Source organism: Canis lupus, chromosome 1 (genome assembly GCF_011100685.1).
Source record: "Canis lupus familiaris isolate Mischka breed German Shepherd chromosome 1, alternate assembly UU_Cfam_GSD_1.0, whole genome shotgun sequence".
NCBI lineage: Eukaryota > Metazoa > Chordata > Mammalia > Carnivora > Canidae > Canis > Canis lupus.
Window position 1 is genome coordinate 114,947,660 of NC_049222.1, and position 23,511 is coordinate 114,971,170.

Genomic DNA, 23,511 nt, shown 5'->3' on the forward strand with positions numbered 1-23,511 from the left:
TCCTCCCCCCGCCCCCGCAGAGGGCCGACCGCCCAGACCGCGGGTCCCGGGGCTCCCTGGGCGGGGCCGACCCCAGGGAGCCCCCTGACTGCCTCCCAGAGCGGGGTGGGGAAAGGGATCCTAGCCCGCCGCCGCCTCCGAGCTGGCCGCCAGGTGAGCGCCGGGACAGGTAGGGACGCAGGTCGGGCCCCGTGTCCCGTCCGCACTCCCAGCTGGGGGAGCCCGGGGAAGGCCTTCAGCCCCAGACCCGGCCGGCAGGGGCGGGTCCCCGGGAGTCCAGTTCCCCAGCGCCCCCTTCCCGGGCCCCCCCGGGTCCCCGGCCGCGCCAGCCAACTGCGCCCCAGTGAGTCGAGTCAGGTTTCAAAGGCCCCAGGTCGTACGGAAAGGAAAGGGCTTTGCTTTTAAAACGGGTCTCCTGACGCCCCCGCCGTCCACTCCGCTGCTCCCCAGCCGAGGCCACCCTGGGATAACCCCCCACCCACCCCCCAAAAAAGTACCCGATCAACACGTGTACTCGGCAGCCCGCGAAAGGCCAGACCACTTTTCTGATTTCTCTCCTCGCTGGCAGCCCCTTCGCCAAATCGGTGAATCAGAAGCCTCCGAGCACCGGTTCTTGATTTAGCAAGTTTGTTTTTAGCTGCGGCCGCTCTTCCCAATTTAAGATTTGTTCTTCTGAGTTAACTTTTGCAGCGTTGAGTAATATTTTGTAACGCTCCGTATCTTGTTCCTGTCGATCTGGAGCCTCCAGCCTCGGAGAGCATCCAGTAACCTAACACTTTGGAAAGACCGCAATATTAGGAACCTACTTGTAAAAGAAATGCTTTCTGAAGGCCCCCAGTAGGACACGAGCACCAAAGAGCAGTAAGGCCCACAAAGCTCTGCATCGAACCCAGCCCTTTAAACAGCAGCCCCGCAGTCCGCTAAAATTGTATGTAATTAAATAACTTTTTCAGATATGGCAACAGTAACTCGTGATCTGTGGTGCTTCGGTTTAAACTTTTGCCCCTTTTTGTTCCTCTGGTAGTTACTTACAGATCTTTAAAGCAAACCCTGGGATTATTTCTTATTTTGTCAACTTTTAGACAATGTCCAGTAATCCCTTGCTAAAAATAGATGGAGACAGCTTTCCTGGTCTCCGAGTCTCTCTCCTCCATGTGTAATCCCACATTACTTGTAACTTGTCTATTGGCTGCCTTTGTAACATCAAAAAAGAAAAAAAAAAGTGTTGTTGTTTTTTTTTTTGTTTTTTTTTTAACGTGTTTCTCGTTCCATGAAATATTTATAGGATCTGTTGACTCCCCATTTAGTGAGGCCTGGCAGAGGAATCTGCCTTAATATTTTTTAAATAAAGTTTTTATATTTATTTAAATAGTAATTTTTTCATCCAATCAAGTCATATTATGTGGTTTGTAAATCAAATAGAAACGAGTCTCCCTTTTTTTTCCCCTATTATAGAAGCACCGTCTCTTTAAGAAAATAGAAGGAGGGGTAGTGTTTTAGACTCAAAGGGATTAGGGGGACATGACCACCCCCAGCTCTGTGTGAGTCCCCAGTTTTGTCAGAAATCCCTACAGAAGTCCATAGAAACAATGGGGAAAATCATTCATGGAATGAATATTAGATAGCAGAATGGATGTCTCTTAAGAAATGGTGTTCAGGGCAGCCCTGGTGGCTCAGTGGGTTTATCGCCACCTCCAGCCCAGGGTGTGATCCCGGAGACCCGGGATCGAGTCCCACATCGGGCTCCCTGCATGGAGCCTGCTTCTCCCTCTGCCTGTGTCTCTGCCTCTGTGTGTGTGTGTGTTTCTATGAATAAATAGATAAAATGTTAAAAAAAAAAAAAAAAAAGAAATGGTGTTCAGCAGTAGTGTAGACCTATAGTGCCCCCTTATTCTTTATTTTTTTTATCTTTCTTTCTTTTCTTTTCTTTTCTTTTCTTTCTTTCTTTCTTTCTTTCTTTCTTTCTTTCTTTCTTTCTTTTTTAAAGATTTTATTTATTTATTCATGAAAGACACAGAGAGAGAGGCAGAGACACAGGCAGAGGGAGAAGCAGGCTCCATGCAGGGAGCCTGATGCGGGACTAGATCCTGGGACTCCGGGATCAGGCCCTGAGCCAAAGGCAGACACTCAACCAGTGAGCCACCCAGGCATCCCTCTTTTTTCTTTTTCTTTTTTTTAAAATTCAATTTAAGTAACATATAGTGTATTATTAGTTTCAGGGGTAGAATTTAGTGATTTACCAGTTGCATATAACAGCCAGGGCTCATTACCCCTTACTCTCTCTTAGAAGATGCACGTCAAAGTGTTTAAGAATTCATCAAAAGGTAGAAAGCAAATATGGCAAAACATGGGACATGATAGAGATGTGCATTTTACTCTCCATTCAACTTTTCCATGAAACTTTTATGATAAAATTGGGGGAAAATAAAGTAAGACAAAGTAGAAACTAAGAAGGAGATCAAGACATATTTACGTACGGTGGCATAAACTCTGGAGTCCTCCACACCCAGGTTCAAATCCCAGCTCTGCCCCTTGCGTATCAGGTGACCTCGGTCCATGGCTCCACTTCTCCAGCCTGTTTCCCCAGCTCAAAACTGGACCTGTTTGTGAGACATCTGTGAAATTGTGTAAAGCCCTGGCCCCTTGTATAGAGCAGTTGTTGCAGTTAACCGTAGCTATTAGTTGTGAAGGATTTTCCTTAACTATCACAGTGTGCTATGCTAACATCATAACCACAGTTGGGTCCTTCCTTCTACTCTTTTTTTCTAGAGATAGGATTTTTTAAAGATTTTATTTATTTATTCATGAGAGACACACAGAGAGAAGCAGAGACACAGGCAGAGGGAGAATCAGGCTCCCTGCAGAGAGCCTGGTGCGGGACTTGATCCCAGGACCCTGGAATCATGCCCTGAGCCAAAGGCAGACGTTCAACCATGGAGCCACTCAGGCGCCCCAAGATAGATTTTTTTAAGTAGGCTCCACACCCAACTCTGGACTTGAACTCACAACCCTGAAATCGAGACTTGAGATCAAGAGTTGGCTCGCTACCAGCTGAGCCACCCAGGCACCCTCAGATAGATTTTGAATTTGGCATTTTCTTCTTTTTCTGTTTTAAAATTCACCCAATGGCTCTGATCTTGCCATTGGTCTTTTTTTTTTTTTTTTTTTTTTTTTTGCCCTGCTGTGTTTGGTCCTGACTTCCTAGGCACGGGTCCCCTGAGCACCCCCTTCCTGTGGTGGGGTTTCAACAACGGCATGATGCTGACACGGAGGTGAGGTGGGTGCTCCAATCCCACCTCACCTCTGTGACATCCAGGGCCAGGCCTGGATCTCACTTAATTTTCCCATAACCACAAAGAGTTGGGAATTATTAGAAGTTCACAGTGTCTTATCTAAAACTTTGGGGCCCAGATGTGTTGGGGAAGTCAGACTTTCTGAAGGTGAGGCAAGTCATGGGGAACCCATTCTGAACATTACAGAAGACCCCTGGGGGCGCCGGGGAGCACCGTGTAATCAAACATACAGGTATGGCTTCGGTGAAATGCGTGTTCATACTCGGTGGGATAATCAAACCTCACATTAGTTTGGCTCATTTTTGCCACCAAATGGGTCTGGGAAAGACTTCCAGTTTTCAGAGCTTTTTGGATTTGGGGACTGGAGAGAGGATTCTAAGTGTACCTGCATTTCTCATTTTACAGAGAGGAAATTCCACTCAGAGAGGGAAGGTCTGATCTCCCCAAGGTCATGAGCAAGAGTTCGGGGTGGGGCTGAGCCAGGAGTGACTGACCACAGAGAACCTGCCAACATTCACCTCCACCCCAACCCCCTCCTCTGAGGCCTGTCACCAGCAATTCCCCAAAGCAATGTCCTTTGCCTGCCTTGTGATGCCTTCTCGCCCAGAAATATCACTGCTGCCTCCTGGGAATGAGATGATGTGCAGAAAGAATTTTCCGGAGTGCCTTACACAAAGAAAGCACTCGGCAAATGTGAATTATAATTTGTGCTAAGATGCGATGAGACCATTTCCTTCTGGGGTTCGATAATATCAGTAGTGTTTATCGAATAGCATTAGTAGTTTTTAAATTATGAAATATAACATCCACACACGAGAGCTTCCCTGTGTGCATCAGGTTAACAGCCTTCTCCCTCCCACGGGGGGACCACCACCCTGACTTTTATGATACTCATTTTCCTAGTTTGCTCTTCTTTATATGATTTTAAGACCTATGTGTTCATCTATAAACAATATTGGATTAGGTTAGCCTGTTTGTGAACTTTCTGAGAGCAGCACCCTTGGTGTGAGTAGACAATTTAGCATCCAAGCCAGGAAATTTTGGAAGCACTAGGGGGTGGCTAATTACCCTAGTTACCCTGGGACTGTAGGTATTGTAGACCAGGACGCCCCAGGCAACTCAGGCTGTCTGGTTGTCCTAGGACTCACACTCTTGGTGCCCTGTGTGTCTGGCTCTCTTTAACCTCAAATTAAGCTTTTGAGGTTCATCCAGGTCGGTGTGGATGCTTGTTAATTCCTATTTATTGCTACCCAGTGTACCATTCTGTGACTACCTTAATTTACTTATACATCCTACAGTGGATGGGCATCTGGGTCATTTCCAGACTGGAGCTATTAGAAACAATCATGCCATGAATATTCTAGTATGTGTTTCCTGGCTCTGGGGTCAAATTGCTGGGTCAGGGGACAGGCATATTTTCAACTTCAGTGAAAAATGCCCATCTAAGGGTGCCTGGGTGGCTCAGTCGGTTAAGCATCTGCCTTTGGCTCAGGTCCTGGGGTCCTGGGATCGAGCCCCGCATCAGGCTCCCTGCTCAGCGGGAAGCCTGCTTCTCCCTCTCCCCCCCAACTCACGCCTGCGCCCATGTTTGCTCTTTCTCTCAACTAAATAATTTTTAAGAAATTTTAAGAAAAAATGTCCATCTCCTCTCCAAAGTGGTTAGACCAATTTATACTCCCATCAGGACCATATGTGTGTTCTCACTGATAGCATTTTAAGTAAATGATGGTGATGATTTGCACTGCTTGGTTGGTTGGTTCGTTGGTTTAAAAAGAAGCATGTTCTTTATTATGCACCACGTTCATTGCACTCAAGTTAAAATACAGCAAAAAGAAAAAAAAAACACAGCAAAAAGCCGAAGGAACTTTGCCTCCCATGTCACCCACACCGTGGCCCACAGGGCACGTGGGTCACTGAGGGGGGTAATAATGAAATGACAGAGAAATAGAGAGTGGGATCCAGAATTAGCTGTTACCACGTGCATGAGAGACTGTACTTAGCCTGCTGTATGCATTCCCCTGCTTCCCCCCTCCACCAATTTTTAATAACTGTACTTTTTAAAGGTTATTTGCTATTGACCTTTGTAACTTCAAATTTTCTTTTTCTGTTTTAAAACACTTCTTATTTTTCGTTCTGGCAACTTTCACTTCTTATTTTTCGTTCTGGCAACTTTTGATTCCCATGATGGGAAGTAGCTGAGCCAAGCGTCCTGGTCTCCCCTCCCCCCCGACCTTCGTTTTCCCATCTTTTCCCATCTTTTGTTACTTGTACATTTATTTTCAGTGTCAAGGTTGATAACGTCTACAGTCTGTTCTGTTACCATATTTAAGTCTTAGAGGCTTTCACTGTAGAGTTTCCAGGGTTTTTGTGACAGCTTTAGTGAGATGTAATTTACATACCATAAAAGTCAGCCCTTTAAAGTATACAATTCAGTGATTTTTAGTGAATTGACAGAGTTGTGCAGCCATCACCAGTTTTAGAGCGTTTCTGTCACCTCCAAAATATCCCTTGTGCCTATTTGTGGTCACTTCCCTGTTCCCAAGCCCAGCCCCAGGCGACTACTAATCTTTCTGTAACTTTAGATATGTCATTTTTGGACATTTCGTGTATATATATACATCATACAATATGTGGCTTTTTTTGTGTGTCGGGCTTTTTTCACTCAGCATGCTGTTTGGGGGGTTCATTCATATTGTAGTTTGTACCCATACTTCATTCTTATTGCTGAACAGTGGTCCATTGTATGGATATTCCACATTTTGTTTATCCAATCATCAGTTGATGGACATTTGGGTTGTTTCCAAATAGATAATGCTGTGAACACATTTTTGCGTGGACACGTGTTTTTATTTCTCCTGGGCAGACAGTCTAGTGATAGAATTGCTGGGTTTCATGGAATGCTTATGTTTAACTTTTTTTTTTTTTTTTTTTTTAATGTTCACCCTTTGAAGAAACTGCGTATTTTCCAAAGTGGCTGTACCACTTTACATTCCCACCAGTCAACACGTGGTGGTTCCAGTTTCTCCAGGTTTCTCCAGGTACTTGCCAATTTTTTGAACAATAGCCATTCTGGTGGGCATGAGATGGTGTGTCCTTGTGATTTTAATCTGCATTTCCTTAATGACTAATGATGTTGAGCATCTTTTCATGCGCTTGTTAGTCATATGTATATCTTCTTTGGCAAAATGTCTCTTCAAGTTTTTTGTCTATTTTTAAATTGGTTTGTTTGTCTCACTGTTGAATTTTAAGTGTTCTTTATATATTCTGGATATGAGTCTTTTATCAGATAGATGATTTGTAGGTATATACTGCCAATCTATAGCTTTTCTTTTCATTTTCTCAGTGGTATCTTTTGAAGTGCAAAAGTTCTCGATTTTGATGATGTTGATGATGATTTTGATGATAAAAAAAATCAATTTTTTTTCCTTATATGAATCACACTTTTGGTGTTATATCTAAGAAGTCTTTACTTAACCCAAGATCATGAGTTTTTTCTTCCCATTTTCTTCTAAAAATTTTATGGTTTTAACTCTTGCATTTAGGAGTGTGGCTTATTTTGAGTTGATATTTGTATATGGTATGAGGTAAAGGCCTAAACTCATCTTTTTGCATGTAGATTTCCCATTACCATATGTTGAGAAGACAATCTTTGTGCTAAGAGACCAGATCTTAAATGTTCTCATCACAAAAAAGAAATGATAATTAAGTGACGTGATTAGAGGTGTTAGCTAATGCTAAAGTGGTAATCATACTGCAATATTTAAATGTATCAAATCAACACATTCACTTTAAATTTACACAAAGTTATATGTCAGGTATATACATAGATATAACCTTTTTCTTCTGAAAACTGATAAACAGATCTATCTAAGGAGAATGCCACTAGCCTCCAGATCAAATGGATTCCTTTTTCTTGAATTTTGTTAAATGGACATAACATGGATACAGTTAGAGTATATCATAGTTGGACCATGACTTTCCTAAGCAGTTTTTTGTTTTTCCTGCAGTTTGTCATAGCTTTAATCCCCCCCCTTTTTTTTAAGATTTTATTTTTTTTTAAGTAATCTCTATACATGGGGCTCAAACTTACAACTCCAAGATGAAGAGTCACATGCTCTATGGACTGAGCCAGCCAGGCACCCCTTTAATTTTTCCCTTTTGAGAAAATTATTTATCTGTTTCTAATTTATCCAATCTATTTTGAGGAATTTTTTTTCTTCTAGAAGACAGTCTTCCTTTTATAATATCTTGTTCTTACTGTGTTTTGGATATCCTCTCTAATCTACATTACCCAGGGCCAACTACATAATTTTCAGGGCCCAATGCAAAATGCATATGTGGGCCCCTTGTTTAAAAATGATTGAAAAAGAAAAATGATTGAAAATCTGGGGATCGGGATCCCTGGGTGGCGCAGCGGTTTGGCGCCTGCCTTTGGCCCAGGGCACGATCCTGGAGACCCGGGATCGAATCCCACGTCGGGCTCCCGGTGCATGGAGCCTGCTTCTCCCTCTGCCTGTGTCTCTGCCTCTCTCTCTCTCTCTCTCTCTCTCTGTGACTATCATAAATAAATAAAAAATTAAAAAAAAAAAAAAAAAAAGAAAATCTGGGGATCCCTGGGTGGTTCGGCGATTTGGTGCCTGCCTTCAGCCCGGAGCGTGATCCTGGAGTCCCGGGATTGAGTCCCACGTCAGGCTCCCTGCATGGAGCCTGCTTCTCCCTCTGCCTGTGTCTCTGCCTCTGTGTGTGTGTGTGTGTGTGTGTGTGTGTGTGTGTGTCTCATGAATGAATAAATAAAATCTATAAAAATATATTTTAAAAAATTATTGAAAATCTCTGGTTTGTAATAACAGCATTACAACAAGCATGGAGCCCCTGCAGGTCACATCCCCATGAAGCCTAAAGCTAGCCTTGTGTACTTTTTTAAGATTCATTTATTTATTCATGAGGGACAGAGAGAAAGAGGCAGAGACATAGGCAGAGGGAGAAGCAGGCTCCATGCAGGGAGCCCAATGTGCGACTTGATCCCGGGACCCCTGGACTACTACCTGAGCCGAAGGCAGATGCTCAACCACTGAGCCACCCCAGCATCCCATTGTGTACTAATTTCCTTATGTATTCACTTGGCCCTCTGAAGAGTTCTGTTTCCTCTGGGGTCAGTTCACTGTAATTCTGCCTATTTACCTTAATACTCCTCTTTCAGGCTACTAGTTTTCTTCAAGCATCTGGTGATCCTTGCTTGTCCAATCACATTTTCAGACAAACAAGGGGCTGGGTGACTTTTTTAAAGTAACTGGTATGATGGGGTGCCTGGCTGTCTCAGTTAGTAAAGCATGTGACTCTTGATCTTGGGGTCATAAGTTCGAGCAATGTGGATTGGGTGTAGAGATTACTTAACAAAATAATTTTTTTTTTTTAAAAGTAACTGGTATGAAATTTGGGGCTATTATAAATATAGTCCTGCTTTCCCACTGGCTTCTTTGTCCAGTCAAAGGGATGACTGAGAACTCTGTGTTTTGAGACAACACTTATTAGTGTCACCATGGAGCAAGCCAGTCTTTGCTGGGAGCTCACTCTCAATTGCCAGAATGGGAAGAGCTACTTTCAGGGACACCAGCAGCCTGGGCACTTCCCTGAGCTTCATGCAGTTCCTTTAGAAAACAGTCATCCCGTATGGTTTTGTTTTTCCTGTGTGTGAATGTTGGGCAGCCTGAGATCTGTGCAGCAAAACATAAGGGGGGTAGAGGGGGAGCAGGGAGCCCATAGCATGGTTTTTTCAAAGATGGGCAACCTCTGTCCTCACTCTGCCCTCTCACTCCTGACTCACACTCCTGCCCCAGCCTGGGCTCCCCCATCTTTGGACTCCTGCCTGTGGGTCCCTTACCCCACTTTGAGTTCTGTCCTGGCCCCTACACTTTGTCTGCTTTATGTCTTTCTGAAATCTAGTGACATTTCTTTTTGGTGATGGGCTTCTTTCTGTTCACTTTCCTTTTTCATTCTTTTGCTGTCCCTAGAGAGGATCCCTTTGAGAAGATCAGACTCCCCAGATTCCAATCCCCACTCCACTTCTGACTGCTTTGTGACTTCATATGAATCATTTTGCCTTCCTGGGCCTCAGTTTCCTCATGGTGTGAAAATTAGCTGGGATAGTACAGAAGTCACAGAATGGCCACACTCATTCAGCTCCTGGGTCTGGATAGATCTAGCCCATACTGTGGGTCTGTCCGATCTAGCCCATACTGTGCTTTAATTGTTGTTGTTGTTGTTGTTGTTGTTGTTGTTGTTGTTGTTTAATGCATTGCTAACACTTAAAAATTGGGTGATTTTACATAAAAACTGGGATTTCTAGTTTCTTTTGGAAAGCTGGAAGATGTGGCCAAAGTGGGCTCATCTTCCTACGTGGTAGTAAATTAGCCAGAGCGAGTATTGGCACAGCCTTCAGGCTAGCTGTACCCTCTGGCTTGCCAGTCTCCACTACTCCCTGTTTGCTTCTCCCAGCGGCCTCATTTAGGATACTGCCTGTCTGTTGTAGGCATTTGAACTTGGTATTCCTGAAATACTATTTCCAGGATATACTATATCCATAGATATACTATATCCATAGATACACGATATCTAGCACAGGACCAGGAGGCAACAGTGTGAATAGGGGCTCAAATCCAGCCCTTGTTCTGATTGCTAGGTCACCAACCCCAGGGCTGCATTCACCCAGAAGGGATGCCCTTTAAAAAAATCTATCCAAAAAAAAAAAAAAAAAATCTATCCAAGATTTTTACCCAGGGGGCACCTGGGTGGGTCAGTCAGTTGAGGGCCTCTCAGTTTCAGCTCAGGTCATGATCTCAGGGTTGTGAGACTGAGCCCCAGACTCTCAGTTTTGGCTCAGGGTTGTGCAATTGAGCCCCAGACTCTTGGTTTCAGCTCAGGTCATGATCTTGGGGTTATGGGATCTAACCCCTCGTCCAGCTCCATGCTCAGTGGGGAGTCTGCCACCACTCTCCCTCTCCCTCTGTCCCTCCCGCTGCTTATACTCCCCCTGCATACTCTCTCCCTCTAAAATGAATAAATTAATTTTTAAAAATCTACCCAAGACTAATAAAAGCTAGTATAGGCCCTGGTTATCAATAGCTCAGTCTGCCTTCTTCAAGAGGAAGCCACACTAAATCTTTGAACATGCAAACAATTCTAAAGAGCAAAGAATTTTGATCTTGTCTTACTGCTGATTCTTATGTAACCCATATGTTGCAGTTAGAAACAACGTCAGCACTACAGTTCAAGAGCAAAGGCTTAAAATTAATAAGGGAAAATGTCAGGTAGAGGAAACTCTCCCGAAGGCATGATAAACAAGCCATTCTGTCGAAAATTAAAAAGACAATTGACAATACCAGGTGCTGGCAACCGCTGCTGTCTTACGTTGTTGATGGGAATGCAAATGGCACAACTGTGCTGAAAGAAATTATTGGGTGTTTTCTTGTAAAGTGAAATAAACACTTACTATATGCTCGAAGGATTTCACTCCTAGGTATTTACCCACGAGAAATGAAAACGTATGTCCACACGAACCCTTGTACGTGAGTGTTCATTGCAGCCTTATTCAGAATAACCCCAAACTAGGAAACAACCCAATGTCCCTCATGCTGAGTAGGATAAACAGATTGTGATTTACCTGTTCAGTGGAATAGTACTCAGCAATAAAAAGGCTCGAACTCCTGATTGATACGTGCAACAATGTGCATGGATCACATAGATGTTACCCTGAAGGAAAGAAGACACGAGGAGCCTATACTGTCTGTATCAGAGTCCAGTCGGGAGACTGAAACCACAAATTAGACGGGAGAATGTTTAATATGCAGAATTATTCATTATGGCAGGGAAATAGCTACTAAGAAATCAAGAGAATGCTAAAGAATATAGAAATATAAAGAATATAGAAATAAGAGACATAAGGAGCACCCACTACCTCTATGATCCAAGATAGCTTGAGAAAGGTGACAGTCCCAGACCCTGGTCTTATTCGAGAACTCTTGCAGGAGCCTCACAAAGTGCAAAGGAGTCCCTGTGGTGCTTACACCTTGAACGTGATGGAAATCCATCCTCTGTAACTTTCCAGAAGTCTGTCCCCCTTGGATGTTGGGGAAGGCACTAGGAAACTGCCTGAGGTGGGTGCCAGGGCAAGGTCGGCTTGCACTCTGTAGTAGGAGGGGCCTGAGAAGAGGCCTGCCCTGGGGGAACTGAGACTGGAAGCTGGAACCAAAAAAAAAAAAAAAAAAGCTTCTTTCTGTAATGTTCCTCTGGCTCCCTCTACTGGAGAAACTCAACACGTCAGCCGGCAGAGAAGCACAGGATATGTTTTTTTGTTGTTGTTGTTTTTTTTAGGAAAAAAGATGTATTAATTTTTAAAAAAGATTTTATTTATTTATTAATAAGAGACACAGAGAGAGAGAGGGGCAGAGACACAGGCAGAGGGAGAAGCAGGCTCCATGCAGGGAGCCCAACGTGGGACTTGATCCCAGGTCTCCAGGATCACATCATGCCCTGGGCCTACAGCAGGTGCTGAACCACCAAGCCACCCAGGGATTCCAGGAAAAAAGATTTAAATTGGTCGAATTCCACAATCTGGCAACCTGGAGTTGGAAGGCAATTGATAACCAGCACATTATATGATTCCATTTATTCCACGTTCCATTTTTTTTTAATTTTTTTTATTTATTTATGATAGTCAGAGAGAGAGAGAGAGGCAGAGACATAGGCAGAGGGAGAAGCAGGTTCCATGCACCGGGAGCCCGACGTGGGATTCGATCCCGAGTCTCCAGGATCGCGCCCTGGGCCAAAGGCAGGCGCTAAACCACTGCGCCACCCAGGGATCCCCCCGTTCCATTTACTCTAGAAAAGAATGGTGACACTGACAGAAAGATTAGCGGCGGCCCTGAGGTGGAAGCGATGGTGGAGGATTGGGTGTGTGATGGAAACGTTCCATATCCCGCTTGCGGGGACAGCTACACGGTCATATACAGTCACAACTGAAATTGTACACTGGAAATGTGTGCACTGCATTGGATGGAAGTTATACATCAGTAAAGATTCTTTTTTAAAGAGATCCCTTCTGGGAAACATAGGGCTGGTGCACAAATATAAATAGACACGCACACGTGTGCAAAAGCAGAGCAGAGATGCACCCCAAGTCCCCCCGCCGAGGTAGCCCAGCTTACACTGTGCTGCATATCTCTCCGTGAGGAATCATTGGAGGTAGCACCATGGGCATTGGCTTGGTGCCTTGCTCACTTATTCTCTCTGAGGAGTTCACGTCCAATGGGGGTGGCATGGGGAATTGGCAGGCTTTAGAGGGGGCAGTGAGCTTCACACGTGCCACTTATCTTCGGTCCTAACTCTTTCAGGTTATCAAATCCTCATCCTTAGAACGAAACTTCTTAGTTGCTTCATTACCTTTGGGTCTTATTCCTTGGGTCCCGAGCCTGGCTTCGGGATATTATTGCTCATAGCAACCCTGTTGGAGGTAGAAGCAGTAGTTATCCCCATATCACAGACAAGAAAACTGAGGCTCAGAGGTCAGCAACCTACCTCTGAGATGCCCAGGAAGAGGCAAAATCAGGATTTGATGCCAGATTACCTGCTTCCAGTGGGAGCTCCTGATCACCACCTGTCCTGCTGGGGGCAGCTGCCCCAGGTCCTGAAAACCCTTGGAGGCCCCTTGCCCTCCACAGATGGGTCCTAACAGGCTTTATGGGTACTGAGTCTTCGACAGTTGGGTCTTTTCTCTCCCCATGACTGTATAATGAAAAATTTCAAGCATACAGGAAAGTTGAAATAATTATATAGGGAATAAACACTGACTCCTAAGGAGAGAGAGTGACGATAACCCACATATTGTTTAGCCTGATCCTGAAGTATCACTCCTCTTAGTAATGCTTTCGTCAGTCTTCCATATTCATGAAACAAAACAAGTCAGTGAAATGATATCTCAAGTACAAAAATGGATAAAGGGGCACCTGGGGGTGCTCAGTGGTTGAGCATCTGCCTTTGGCTCAGGTCGTGATCCCCGAGTCCTGAGATCGAGTCCCATGTCAGGCTCCCCACCGGGAGCCTGCTTCTCCCTCTGTCTATGTCTCTGCCTCTCTCTGTGTGTCTCTCATGAATAAATAAATAATCTTTTAAAAAATAAGGAAGGAGCTAAATTTTTTTAAATGTGGATAAATATCACAGCAAGAAAAAGTGTTGATAAATGTATAAGGGTTACCCATAAGTTATTTTAGTATATTATTAGCTGATAAAATCGCTTTTCTAAATCAACTAAAAACTGCTAAAATTAAGAAAGATAGAAATCCATACAAATTAAGTACTAAGGAACACCTGGGTAGCTCAGCGGTTGAGCATTTGCCTGTCTCAGGGCATGATCCTGGAGTCCTGGGATCGAGTCCCACACTGGGCTCCCTGCATGGAGCCTGCTTCTCCCTCCGCCTGTGTCTCTGCCTCTCTCTTTCTCTCTCTCTCTCTCTCTGTCTCTCATGAATGAATACATAAAATCTTTTTTTAAAATACCGGGTAATAAAATCATTAAAGTCAAAAACAGCATATAAAATGAAGACCATTTAATGAATCAGAAGCCTTGAAGATGACATTCTACTATCTGGTCTTTGTCAGAAGTATGCAGTAGCTGGAGAGGCCCCATGGAGAGAGGGAAAAGCCTGTGGGCCAGGAGCCCCCAGCTCTGCAGCCCCCCAGCTGAGTCTCCCCATCCCAGGCGCTGGGAGCGGGACTCAATATGCCCTGAGATGACCTGGCCCCACCACTGCCTGACGCCAAGGGCACTCAAGCCCCTGAGAACTGCTGACCCATGCCCGGGCATTTCCCAGCTTCAGAAAAGAAAAGAATCTTAAAATAATGGTTATTGTGAGTGTATTCCAGCAAACACACCATGTCAATGGTATCATCACTGAGTCATAGAGATATTTTGGGGCAAAACTTTCCAGTCACTGTAAAAAGGTGTCTGGCCCTACACAATTTGAGGAAGTGCTGAGGAGAGATAAGCTAGCTCACTCGTTTCCAGGGGTGCCTTTATTTTGAATATTTACTTGAGAGAGTGGGAGAGAGCACGAGAGGGAGAGGGAGAAGCAGACTCCCCGCTGAGCAGGGAGCCCAACCTGGGACTGGGACCCTGGGATCATGACCTGAGTCAAAGGCAAATGCTTAACCGACTGAGCCACCCAGGCACCCTGGGCCTGGTTAGAATTTTTTTTTTTTTTCTGGTTAGAATTTTTAATGCTGCCTGAAATTCTCTTAGCAGAGAATTTTTTTTTAAGCTTTTATTTTTAAGTTATCCCTACACCCAAATCGGGGCTTGAACTCACAACCCTGAGATCCAAAGTCGCAAGCTCCACCGACTGGGCCAGCCAGGCTCCTCAACTGGCAGAGAATGTGTTGTTGCTCAGCACATGTAGGCACCAGGACACAAGTCATCGAGTCATTGACCACAATCTCAAGATGCGAAAGATTCCAGAGATTTAAATAAAGCAAAATAAAGGTATTACATCAACAAAAATACCTGTAGTCAGAACAACTAAAACGGGGCCACCTGGGTGGCTCAGCGGTTTAGCGCCGCCTTCATCCCAGGGTGTGATCCTGGAGACCCAGGATAGAGTCCCACGTCAGGTTCCCTGCATGGAGCCTGCTTCTCCCTATGCCTGTGTCTCTGCCTCTCTCTCTCTGTGTCTCTCATAAATAAATAAATAAAATATTAAAAAAAAAAGAACAACCAAAACGTGGAAGCAACCCATGTCCATCAGCAGATAAATGGATAAGCAAGATGGAATATTATTTAGCCTCAAAAAGGAAGGGAATTCTGACATAGGCTACAACATGGAAGAAACTTAAGGCCATTATGTTAAGTGAAGAGGCCAAACTGTATGATCATTCCTCTTATGTGAGTTACATAGAATAGTCAAATCCCACAATCAGACAGTAGGAGAGTCGTTAGCAGGGGCAGGGGTAGGGGTGGCAAGTGACTGTTTTACTAGGTGAAAAGTTTTAGAGATGGATGGTGGTGATGGTAGCACATGAATATGTTTAATATCACCAAACTGTCACCACTTACAACTGGTCAGGATTGGCATATTGTAGGTGATGTGAATTTTACTGCCAAAAAAATGGAGAAAAAGAATTAGCCTCGTGGAACAGGCAACAAATGAAAATAAAGTAGATTTCTGAATTTTAAAATAATAATAGAAAAAAAAAATAAAAAAAAAATAAAAAAATAATAGACCAGCAGTCAGGACTTAAAAACAGCGTGATTTTATTTTTTTAAGATTTTATTTATTCATTTGACAGAGGGAGGGAGAGAAAGCACAAGCAGGAGGGGCTGCAGGCAGAGGGAGAAGGAGAACCAGGCTCCCCACGGAGGGCTTGATCCCAGGACCCTGAGATCATGATCTGAGCCTAAGGCAGATGCTTCACCGACTTAGCCCCCCGACCAGGCACCCCAAAACATGATTTTAAAACAAAAAATCAAAAGAAAAGGTTTTCCTGAATTACATACTACACTCAAAGGAGATACGTATGCTTCATAGGCAGGAAGTGGGCAGTCAGGGTTTGAACCCTGGTCTGTGTCTGCCATCAGCGCGCCCTGACTGCTTCTCATCGGGGGCTCTTTTGGCATCTGGAGCAGGACAGGTCACTGAGCCTCGTCCCCTTTAGCTAGGGCCGCATACCAGTCTACTCACAACGCAGCGGCCTAAAACCTTGATCTTATTATTTCATGGCTCTGGGGATGGGCTGGGCTCGGCTGCACGCGTCTCAGGGGCTCGCTTGCAGGGCCATGGGACAGTGGCAGGGTCTGGGTCATCGGAAGCTTGTCCAGCCCTAGGCCTAGCATCTGGAATGAGACTCCGACAGCTGGGGCTCCCCAGGCCTTTCTCTGCCTTCACGGGGTCTCTTCAGGGCAACCAGGCTTCAGGGGTGACTCGGGCTGTGGTGGGTGCGGTGTGCGCCTTGCTCTGGCTTGTGAGAGCCGATTGTGGGCCGCTCTGCAAACTGCGAGGTCCAGGGACTTCGCATTGGTAGCTCACGATCCGCCACGGTTGGTGTGTTTTCACAGACATCAGCAGCTGCTACGAACCCAAACTCTTTTCTTCTCCTAGAGAGCTCGTTGGTAAGCACTTAGGAGCACTCCACACCAGACTGCCCACGGCCCACGGCCCGTGTCCCGAGACAGCCAGGCAGTGGCTGCATCTTCTTTTATGACCCAGCCTTGGAAATCACTTAGCAGTGTCACGTTTGAAAGTTGAAGCGGTCACAAAGGCCTGCTCATGTCAAGGAGAGGGGTGTGGACTCCAGTTCTTTCCTTTTCTTTTTAAGATTTTATTTATTTATTCATGAAAGACACAGAGAGAGAGACAGAGACATAGGCAGAGGGAGAAGCAGGCTCCCTGTGGGGAGCCCAATGTGGGACTCGATCCCCAGACCCCGGGATCACACCCTGAGCCAAAGGCAGATGCTCAAACACTGAGCCACCGAGGTGTCCCTAAATGCCAGCTGATTATTAGCTATTCTTTTCCCAAGAACCATTTGGGAAAAATCACAACCTCTGTCTTAAAACCTGTCTTATAACCAGTCACTCTGTATTAGGGTGAAGGGGGGTGTTTGGCATTTTGCCATGTCCATGGATCACTAGCCTGATACAAGCTTCTTTCTTTCTTCCTTCCTTCCTTTCTTTTTTAAGATTCGTTCATTTATTTGAGAGAGAGAGAGAGAGAGAGAGAGAGAGCGCATGCACAACAGCCGGGAGGGGCAGAGGGAGAGAGAGAATCTCAAGCAGACTCCATGCTGAGTGCAGAGCCCAGCACGGGGCTCGATCTCACGACCCTGAGATCATGACCTGAGCCGAAACCAAGAGTCAGACGCTTAACTGATTGTGCCACCCAGGCACCCCTTAACAAAACCGTAATCAGCTTATTTAAAAAATAATAACAACTGTCATGAGTTGAGCACTTACAGACATTAGACAACATGACAAGCATTAGATCATTGAAGCCTCTTAACCCAGGGCAAGCTCCAATGATCGTTTTGCCCATTAAACAAGATGATGGGATTCTGGGAGATGACCCAGCTCCAGTGCTTAGCACAGGGGCTTCATAAAGGCCCAATAACTGTCACCAGTGAAGAAATTGTAGCTAAATGATTGTCATTCTTTCATGATGTGTAATAATAGCAACTAACATAATTTAGTGTTCAATATTAATTGAATCCCACTCTTATTTCTGAGACACCAGCAATCTTTCTTAAGTGCTTTACAAATATTAACCCGTTTCATCCTACAACAACCCCGTGCAGTATGTTATGCAGGATGTTAACACATCCTCGTTCTCAGAGCACAAAGAGATTCAGGAACATGGCCTTGGTCATGGTCCCTCTAGGCAGGGCCGGAACTGGAACCCAGGCTGGCTGGATCCAGGCAGGAGGTGTTCATTGATAGGCTACTCTGCCCTGATGGGGAAGATGAAATGACTTTCTCACCAGGTCTGAGCCTAGTCACTGAGTTCTTTTTTTTTTTTTTTTAAGATTTTATTTATTTATTCATGAGACACACAGAGAGAGAGGCAGAGACACAGGCAGAGAGAGAAGTAGGCTCCCTGTGGGGAGCCCAATGTGGGACTCGATCCCCGGACCCCAGGATCACGCCCTGAGCCAAGGGAAGATGCTCAACCTCTGAGCCACCCAGGCATCCCTAGTCACTGAGTTCTTGTTAAATAAAGGTGTTTCACCTTCCTGTGCCTCAGTTTCCTCATCTGTGGAATGGGTTTCTGACGTGATGATTCATTTGTTCGTACACTTAACATCTTTTCATTGCACATTTACTATGTGTCAGGCACTGGTACGGACACCATGGTATCCAGTATGCAAAAGAAGGAACAGATCTGCCCCCATGGTAAAAAAAAAAAAAAAAAAAAAGGTATTAAGTAGAGGGGCCTGACTGGCTCAGTCAGTAGAGCGTTCACCTCTTGATCTCAGGGTCGTAAGTTCGAGCCCCATGTTGGGTGTGGAGAGTAGTTAAAATAAAATCTTAAAAAAAAAAAGCATTAAGTAAATTATATATATTTAGATGTGTGGTGTGTTAAGAGGTGACAAGAGCTTTAGAGAAGTATAAGGAAAGGGGGAGTAAGTGGTGGTCATAATACCTTGAAATAAGGTAGCCAAGGATGGTCTCATGGACAAGCTGACATTTGGGCAAAGACCTCATGTGTGGAGACGAGCATAGCAATCCTCTGGATCCAGGTGGAGGGAAGAGCATGTGCAAAAGGCCTGAGGTGTCCAGGCTGGTGTGGCTGGGCAGACTGGGTGAGGGGAAGGTGAGGGTAAGCAGGTGATGGGACAGACTGTGTGGGGCCTCTGGGCCACAGTGAGGATGCTGCCTTTATCCTGAATAAGGTGGAACCCCAGGGGGTTTCTGAGCAAGGCAGGGACAGGACCTGACTCAGGTGCTCACCACAGCCGACCTGGCTACTAGTGAGGAACAGACGACTGGGGAAAGAAGCAGAGAGAGACAGTGATGGGCCAGGTGGGAGGTGTGTGAAGGGGCGAGATCCCCAAGGCAGTGAGTCGTGATGGAGACTACAGGAGGGTCTCTGACATTGCCAGATCAGGAGGATGAACAGCCCAAGAGCCTCACTAGGAGCCACCAGGCCAAGGGGAGGAGTCCAGGGGGTGTGGTGGCTTGGAGCCAAGTGAAGGGAGAGTCACCTCAGTGTCAGGTGCTGCTAACAGGTCAAGCAAAGTGAAGACTGAACCTCGACTTTGAGTTAGCACCAAGATGACCTTGACATTTCAGGGCAGGGGGAGGGTTGCAAAGCCTGATTAAAGAAGGTTTAAGAGAGAATAGACGTAGAAAATTTGGAGGCAGAGACTGGAGACACCTTTTTTGAGAAGTTTGACCATAAAGAGGAGCAAAGAAATGGGGCCATAGCTGGAAGGGGAGGTGAAGTCAAGAGAGGGTTTGTTTTCAGACGATAGGGATGACACCGCGTGGGCTGCTGAGAATGATCCAGTGCAGAGGGGTATCCAAGGCGCAGCAGACAGCAAGAACTGTGAGACTGTGGCCTGAAGTGGGCGGGAGGGGTGGGAGGAGGCCACCCAGAGGGCTGACGTTTGTAGGGCAGTCACGGGCGGGGGGCTGGTGGGAGTACAGAGGCCACAGGGCAGGTGGTAGACAGGGTGGCAGGCACCTGGCAAGTTTACTTATCACTTGTAATTTTTTCTGCAAAGTAAGAAGCAAAGGGAAAATGAAGAGGTGGAGGGAGGTGTGATGAGCTAGGGGCTGGGGGAGAAGGTGTGAAGAGTTCTCTATAGAGAGGAGGAGCCCATGGGTGACAAACGTTATTCTGACTGCCAGGCAGCACTCCCAGCTTGAGGGTCAAGTTCACAACCTTGGAGTGAGACCAGCCAGTGGAGTTGTGCGTTCATCGGCCACCTTAAACTGGATACAGCCATAGGGGGGCAGAGGGCTGGATTGCACCAGGGTCATGTGTTGGAGGAGCCAGCGACAAGGATGTGTGCAAAGAATGTTTTTAATGATTAAGCAATTTCAGCTGGATAAGGAAGAAATGAAGCCTCGAGGGGATGAGGGTTAGTGCAAAGGAGGTAAATGCAAAGGATGGGGGATCACAGTGGGCTAGAAGAATCGGGGAGGGGGTGTCTGGGGCTAGAAGGTTAAGAGCTGGAGCGTGAAGGGGTTAGGGGTGGAGAGTGAGCTCCCTGAGATTGAAGATCTGGTTACTGAGACGAGGTCTAAGTGTGACCATGGATGGGAGAGGCTGAGGGGAGAGCAGGTCAGGGAACAGAGGCCGGTGGCCGAAGGAAGGATCATCTACCTGGACGTGGAAATCACCAGGAATGTTGAGAAGAGCAGCCTGAGTGGCAGTGAGCCTGGAGCTAAAATCATGAAGTGAGCAGTGATCTGGATCAGCAGATGACGCACACGGCAGGGTAGCGAACCATCTACTCTGATGGGAATCTTGCTGGGCAGTTTGGGGGAAGATGGGAGAATGGTTTGGAGGCAGCACCAAGGAGCAAGATTTACCCGCTTGAAAGGGCCACAGGAGAGCTGGGTTTTGGTTAGCGAGGTGACAAGAATGTTCAGGGAAGAGACTGAGGAAATAGGTTTTGCTGAAGGCAGTTCGTGAGTTCCAAGGGCGGGAAGAGCTGGGGCAGGTTGGGGTACGAGGTGGAGACGGTTCCCTCCTCGGTGGTTTTTTCTGTTGCTCATGGTCATACATGAAAACTGCTTAGCCTGACGCAAGTGCACCGGCCAGATATGGAAGCCGTGGTTAGCGGTCCTGGGGGAGCCCTGCTCACACCAGGGGTCTTCTGCTCGAGGGGGCCAAGGTGAGAAGCCCATCGCCTGAGCCACTTGGCAGTAACTAGGCGCCCGGTTTGCACGGCCGTGGCAGTCACCCCCACCCTGCAGTCCCGGTCCCCCACGGGAGCTGATGGGGTCATGGTCAAGCCGCAGGGACTTTGTGTCGGGGGAGAGATGTAGGGAGACCGAACGTCCCTGATCTGCTGACCCCTCTCAACCCGCAGGACTCCGGCGGCCGGAGATGGGCGCCCGGCCCTCGCGGCGGCAGCTGCCCGCGGAGCCGCCCCTCGCCTTGGACGCGCTGCCCCCGGAGCTGCTCGTGCAGGTGCTGAGCCACGTGCCTCCGCGCGCGCTCGTGACCCGCTGCCGCGCAGTGTGCCGCGCCTGGCGCGACGTGGTGGACGGGCCCACCGTGTGGCTGCTGCAGCTGGCCCGCGACCGCAGCGCCGAGGGCCGCGCGCTCTACGCGGTGGCCCAGCGCTGCCCGCCCCACGGCGAGGACGAGGAGTTCCCGCTCTGCGCCTTGGCCCGCTACTGCCTGCGCGCGCCCCTCGGCCGCAACCTCATCTTCAACTCCTGCGGCGAGCGTGCGTGCCGGGGGCGGGGCCGGGGCGGGGCCGGCGGGGCGGGGCGCGGGCGGGGCGCCAGGGGGCGTGGCCGCGGGGACAGGCGGGGCCGGGAGGGGCACGGGGTGGGAGGGGCCGGGTGCTGCGGGCCGCGGCGGGAGACAAACTGGATGGGCGAGAAAGCGCGGGGGGTGGCGCGCGCTGCGACTGTAGACTCGGTGGGCGGGGCCGAGGGAGGAGCCACGGAGGGCAGAGCCGGGAGAAAGCTGATTGGTGCTGGCGGGGGCGGAGCTTGCGTAGAACTGAGAAGCCTTGACAGCTCGTGGGGAGGGGCGGCTGAGCCAGCAGGCGGAGCCGGAGCCTGCGGTAGGAGGGGGCGGGGCCGGGAGAAGCGGAGTAGACGCGGGGGCTGAAGGGAGACGCGGCTGGGGGCGGGGCCAGAGCTAGAAACCCGGGGTGGAGCGCGGGAGGGAGGGGCTGGCGGGCGGGGCGCGCGGCCGGGGCGTCCCCGGTCTAAAAGCCCGCTGTGTCCCACAGAGGGCTTCAGAGGCTGGGAGGTGGAGCACGGCGGGAATGGCTGGGCCGTGGAAAAGAACCTAACGCTGGTGCCGGGGGCTCCTTCCCAGACCTGCTTCGTGACTTCTTTCCAGTGAGTGGCCGGTGATCCCTGGGGCACGGCCCCGAGGAAGGAGAGGGACCAACCCCTCGGTCCTCATCCTCACTCACCTTCACCTTCTCCTTCCCTCGTTCACTCATTCGGTCAAATACTTGTGGAGGGCCCGCCAGGCACGGTTTTATAAGCTCTCTCGGTCATGAATAAACAAATAAAAAATCTTTAAAAAAAAACAAACAAGCAAGAACTCCTTGCATCTTTTAAGTGTTAGCCCCTTGTCCATCCTGGACGTTGTGGGAATCTCTCACTCTACCGTTGGTATTAACTGTACCTGTCCATGGTGTTCTGTTATTTTCATAGGATCAAATTCATCTCTCCTTTGCTTTAGAATCTTTTTGAAATTTTGTGTAAAAAATCCCTCCCTACCCCTAGATCCTAACAGTATTCTCTCATAATCTCTTCCAGTAACTTCAGTTTTATCCTTCACATTTATTTTTTTTATTTTTTAAAGGTTTTATTTTTTAAGATTTTATTTATTTATTCATAGACACAGAGAGAGAGGGGCAGAGACACAGGCAGAGGGAGAAGCAGGCTCCATGCAGGGAGCCCGATGTGGGACTCGATCCCGGGTACCCAGGATCACACCCTGGGCGGAAGGCAGGCGCTAAACTGACGAGCCACCCAGGGATCCCCTATCCTTCACATTTAGATCTTTAATCCACCTTTGAATGTGGTGTGCTGCGTCTATCACTTACAGTTTCCGTATATACCTAGGTCTGTCCCTGAGCCCTCTGTTCTCTTCCACTGGTCAGCTTATCAGCTCTTCCACCAGGACTACACTATTTCTATGACGATGGCATATTCAAATTAGGGGAGATGGACTGTTTACAAAGGTGTAGGCAGACACAAAGGATACGACATGAACCCCGGGCTGATAACAGTGAGGGAAAGGGTCATTACCAGCCCTAGGCCTGACAAGGGTAAGGGGAGGAAGCAGTTCCTGAGCCATAAGAGAGGGAAGGCTGTGAGGAGAGGGCCCTGTGGAGCTGTGCCCTTCCATGGAGAGACACAGCAGTCCCTCAGTGATCCCTTTGGAGGGAGCCAGGAGGCTAAATAACCTGATTTTACTCTTCTCCTTCCCTCTCCTGCTAGAGCTTCCCATTGGCTGACCCAGCAGAAAGGGGAGGGTAAGGGAGGCCTATCCATACAGGCAGTGCAATCTCAGACCCTGGGGCTCTGCACTTTAGGAGGCTCCAGAATTCCCTGCTCAATGTGAGCCTCCATGTGTCCTCATGTTCTAGTCCCCACAGTTCTAGGGACATACAGGGACATACAGGTCAGCCTCCTGGAGCCCAGAGCATGGTGGGGGGGAATGCCCAGCCTATCATACATCTTGTCTAGTAGAGTGAACCCCATGGGCCTGCTTCACACAGGGGTGTTGGGAGGCTTCTTGGAGGAGGTCATTTTGGGCTGTGACTTTCTGCCTCACCCCTACACCATCTCCCCTTCCCAGATGGTGCTTCAAGAGGCAGCTGGTAGACTTGGTGATGGAGGGAGTGTGGCAGGAGCTGCTGGACAGTGCCCAGATCGAGATCTGTGTGGCCGACTGGTGAGTAAAATATGGCAACCTGCTCTGAACACCCTCAGGGCTGGCAGCAGTTCTGCTGAAAGGGTTCCCTG

General features: G+C 47.5%; 1 protein-coding gene across 2 annotated transcripts in view; it reads left to right on the forward strand.

Annotated features, from left to right (window-relative positions):
• FBXO17 (F-box protein 17) overlaps positions 1–23,511 on the forward strand; it is a 27,998-nt gene continuing 4,487 nt past the window's right edge. For both annotated transcript variants that reach the window (XR_005354645.1, XM_038528960.1), the window contains exons 1-5: positions 1–153; positions 6,245–6,331; positions 20,877–21,239; positions 21,756–21,867; positions 23,345–23,440. Coding sequence is in view for 1 of the 2 variants with exons in the window: in XM_038528960.1 (XP_038384888.1) it covers positions 20,894–21,239; positions 21,756–21,867; positions 23,345–23,440 (554 nt within the window). In the remaining variant the exon portion in view is untranslated. The remainder of the gene's footprint in view (positions 154–6,244; positions 6,332–20,876; positions 21,240–21,755; positions 21,868–23,344; positions 23,441–23,511) is intronic.